This window comes from Sander lucioperca, chromosome 16 (genome assembly GCF_008315115.2).
Source record: "Sander lucioperca isolate FBNREF2018 chromosome 16, SLUC_FBN_1.2, whole genome shotgun sequence".
NCBI lineage: Eukaryota > Metazoa > Chordata > Actinopteri > Perciformes > Percidae > Sander > Sander lucioperca.
Genome location: NC_050188.1, coordinates 23,216,999 through 23,221,327, shown reverse-complemented (window position 1 = coordinate 23,221,327; position 4,329 = coordinate 23,216,999). Strand labels below are relative to the sequence as shown.

Genomic DNA, 4,329 nt, shown 5'->3' with positions numbered 1-4,329 from the left:
TTAACTGGTGAATAGATAAGGCATCTTTGAGGGCTGTCAAATAGTACAGCATTGTAAAATGGAGTTTGAATTAAGTAAACGGCACACAACCAACAATTCAATTCAATTCAATTTTATTTATAGTATCAAATCATAACAAGATTTATCTCGAGACACTTTACAGATAGAGTAGGTCTAGTTATAATTTCCAAAGCCCCAACAATTACAGTAATTCCTTTAAGAGCAAGTATTAGCAGTGGCTATTGCGACAGTGGCGAGGAAAAACTCCCTTTTAGGAAGAAACCTCGGCAGACCTCTAGATAGGCGGTGTCAGACAGTGGCAGTCATAATAAAGATAATGGAACAGTGACTACAAGGTAGTCGTTGTAGTTCATGTCATAGCAGGGCACAGGAGGGTGTTGCGGGATGTAACATGGCACAGCAGAGCATGGGTGGATGCAGTGGACGCAGCAGGACGTAGCAGGACACGACCGGACATTGCAGCGTAGCTCTGCGAAGAAAAAATATAAAGACTCCAGGGAGTAAACTCCCCGGAGCTAGGTTACTAACATGTATTTCTGGGACAACGATGCACACAAAAGGAAACAGATGAAAACAGAGATGAGAGAGCAGCTCAGTGTGTCATAGGAAGGAAGGAACTTCCCCGGCAGTCTAGAATTATAATAGCATAACTTTGGCTCCAGGAAAGCAGTGTGTGACAGCATTATGAAACGTTAAATCTCTGGTGATGGAGTCACCAATAATTACTGTGGTGCGTACGAGGGGTGGGGGGGTGTGGATGGCCGGTGACAGGAGCAAAACAGTCAGTGTCGGTTACAGATGGACATGGAAAAGAAGAGCAAGATTGCTTACCGGTCGGTTGGGGAGATTGTTTTTGAGAAACGTTGTCATTAGGGCCGATCCAGGCAGTGCAGGCCACCGGATCGTCTGGCTACCGCTTCTCTTACAAGCTTAAGCTGCGAGGCAGCGGTCCTCTTCTGTGACGACGGCTGGTCAGTCGGCTTTGAAGTGGGGCGAGCCCGGCGAACCACATCGGCCGCTACTAGTTCCGATTCCGACAGGGCACTGAAATGGTTGGAGAGGCTGAAGGCAGGAGGCGATGAAGCCCTACTCGAGTCTTGATAAATTAGCGTGAGGCTAAATGCTTACTACATGTAAAAATGTATCTTTGTTTTTTTAAAAACACTATATTAATACATTAGAAACTAGGCTATAGAGCCGATGGGTAGGAGAGTGAAGGCAGCTGCCGACTTCCTCTTTCCCGCCGACTGCTGTCGCTTGTGGATGACTTCGACGTTGTGATGCGTTGAGGTGTGTTTTCCTACTGAATAGTGCAGTCTCCAATACAGGATCCTGACTATCCAGTACAACAACATTTTTTCCAACAGTTTTATTGGTCTTAACGCTCTTGGCACACATTCTTTTTGATATATACTATTTTGTTGTGCAGAAAGTATTTTATGGTTTTCCAGTCTCTTCCATTGTCCCTTAGAGTCTGATTTTCATTTAAGCATCTTTGACAGTCTACTTTTCCAGGGAGCTTCATTTCCTCCAGGAAGTCCTTGAAATGGTGTTCCACGATTTTTCTCTCAGACTGTGACCAGGGCCTTCTTGGTTTCTCTATACATAAAACAAAAGAGAGCAAGTGAATAAATTGATGAATAGAAATAACTAACCATTTTTGTCAACAAATGTCAAGAGTTCTCCATGTATACAATATTTTTTAGATTCATTGGAAAAACTCACCCTTTTGATTTGAGTTTTTTATGACCCCAGTTTTCTTCTTTGAGGTAGCAGCCCTGTGATCTGAATGTCCACCCTCTGAGTTTCCTGAAACCACATTGATGCAATTCAATGTTTACACATTCAATAGGTGATTGAATAATTGAAAGTCAGGCTGCATTTACTGGACATATTTTTTTCTTGCCATTAAAACACTACATGCAGAAGAAAATCTTACCTTCTTGACTTGGTGTTGCAGTCTGCTCAGATTGGACTTCCTCTGCATCTGAGTCGCTCAGGTCCTGCTCAGCTGCAACACAATGTTTAAAATGAATACTTAAAAGCGAAAAGGTATTTTTTTCTCCATTATGAGTTAAAGTATTTAAAAACAAGTAGAGGGATTCTTTAAATCATTTACTTACAGTTGATGTTGGGTGTTATTTCTTCCAGAGATTTTCCTTTGAATTTGCCTATTCCATCTTGCAGGGCAAATAGAAAGATGCTCTGCTTGTAAAGTTGAACTGTCTGAACACAAGTAATGAGCCATTTCCAACTCTTTTGGGAAATATGCTTGGCAACTCGTTTCACTGCCACGAGGCAGTTGTGAAAAAGTCCTGGGAAAATCTCTGTGGCATTGCATCCATTTGCGATCTTCATGTTTATGTTGAAAACAAGGTCATTGTGGCCGGCGTTTATTTTTGTGATTGCAAATGCACACTGATGTGGGCTTTTCTGTTCATCCAGTATCTGTTGGTCACATAAGCACAGGCACAAAAATCAGAATTATAATCAGTTATTCTATTTCACATTAGTAATGTAAAATACAACAGTAGTTTTAGCAATATATGTATGTTGTGATTAAAACAAATAATGAAAAAAATGCTGGCAGAGTGACTTTTGACTGTTACTTACTATTTTAATTTTGCTATTCGGTTTTATATGGTCATCATTTATGAATCGTCCAAGTCTTGCTGTAGTCTTACTGCCATCAACACTGCATACCAAAAAATAAGGAAATACATTTTACAGTTTAGAAATATTATTAAACACAGTTAAATTATAGTAAGAACATTCATTCAACGGTTCTTACCAGAAAGTCTGTTCCTGAAAGGAGTAGAAATAAAGAAATGCGGCATCTTTCTCTGAGTACTCTTTGAACAGGGCCTCTCCTTCCAAGCCAGTGATATGTCTTCCAACATACTCAAGCAAGAAATCTCCCTGCTCAATGTTTATGGCGGCGATTACTCCATGACCTGAAAAATAGATCATGAAACTGAATAAGTCAATTATATTTATTTATTAATTACATTAAACATAACTGCAACTGTCACCACAATGAACAACAAAAACTATCTCAACAATTATAGCACTGATGATGATGATATGCATTGTCACTTTAAGGGTTTACAGAAAGTGAAAATGCTTAATATATAATTGCACATAACTCAATCTGTCCTGCTTAAAATGACTTTCCTGCTGTTAGTTCAAATGAGAAGATTAGTACCAAATACCAAAAACCTTGTGCCTGCATGTAGTATTGAAAAGAGAATTGTATATTGTAATGTATTAACATACCTTTCTCCTCATTGATGAGTTTTTTCTGAAATATGTCTTAATCTTTCCCAGAAGCAATGAAGTGCAAGGCGTCCTTTTCAGGGCAAACCCTTTTTGGTCTCATTTTTCTATGAAATATTTAAGGGGAAAAACACGATTAACTATATGACCTATAACAAGACAATGTAAAGTGATAGTTTATACAGTAAGTGATGAAAGGCATGATAACTTGAATGACTTTATAAAAGGATATTCAGCTATCAGTATTTTTACAACATAGTTTTACCAACAGACTGACTTGATTTATCCATGCAAGAAGAATTTGTAAAAATTTGGAACTTACCTCTCACTTTATCCGCACAGTTTTTTTTTTAAAGGAAGAGGTGAAATGCGCCTGAATCCGTAGGTACAAAATAGGTGGAAGATTGTTGTAGATGAAGTGGAAAAGAGCAATGAAACAAGTAGAACAAGCTCAAGGTGTTGTCCTCCAAACCCTTGCAAAGTGGTCAACGAAAGCCAAAGTTAGAAAAGAACCTTGAACAGGCTAGAATATATATACAATCCTGGCCGAGATGTTTCTTTTCATTGGTTGGCAAATGCATGACCCGCCATACTTTGCCTCTGATTGGCTTACCATGGTACCCCACCAGATAACTGGACAGTGATTTTACTAAGTGCTTAGAGCTATTGTTGTGGAAAAAGGGTGAGCCCAGGTACATCTGGCTTAACATATGTTAATCACAGTTCAATAACATGAATGGTGATTCAATGCAGGTGGACCAGACAGATATCCTTCTTCATTTCACTAAGGTTTACAAGCAGTGGAATTCTCACTTAGGAAAAATGAAGAAAGAAAAATAGGTGTTTAAGTTTAAGATGTCTGACATGTACAACAACCCTTTCGTTCCTACTAATGTCCAAATGTTTAACCTGAAACCCTTTGGTCACTGTGTTCGATCAAATAAAATGAGGAATTATATTCATAGCTCTAATTTAGTTCTAGCTGAGGTAGTAATTCAAAAGGTCTGGCTTTGAACAAAGGTTGTGGTAGAA

At 39.0% G+C, this 4,329-nt stretch overlaps 1 protein-coding gene across 1 annotated transcript; it reads right to left on the bottom strand.

Annotated features, from left to right (window-relative positions):
* Nucleotides 1-209: 209 nt before the first annotated feature.
* On the bottom strand, nucleotides 210-2,379 carry LOC116067062. Its single transcript, XM_035993453.1, has 4 exons — nucleotides 2,145-2,379; nucleotides 1,961-2,032; nucleotides 1,747-1,830; nucleotides 210-1,620 (listed from the first exon to the last, which is right to left on the bottom strand). Exons 1-4 carry the CDS (start codon nucleotides 2,377-2,379, stop codon nucleotides 1,400-1,402), a joined length of 612 nt encoding a protein of 203 aa, XP_035849346.1. The 3' UTR covers nucleotides 210-1,399.
* Nucleotides 2,380-4,329: the final 1,950 nt, after the last annotated feature.

Excerpts from the sequence above, each read along its gene's own strand:
- LOC116067062 (XM_035993453.1), bottom strand. The coding sequence starts at position 2,379 with ATGAAGATCGCAAATGGATGCAATGCCACAGAGATTTTCCCAGGACTT. Across the intron at positions 1,831-1,960 it reads TGCAACACCAAGTCAAGAAG|GAAACTCAGAGGGTGGACAT; the intron begins GTAAGATTTTCT and ends ATGTGGTTTCAG. Across the intron at positions 1,621-1,746 it reads AAAAAACTCAAATCAAAAGG|AGAAACCAAGAAGGCCCTGG; the intron begins GTGAGTTTTTCC and ends TTTTATGTATAG.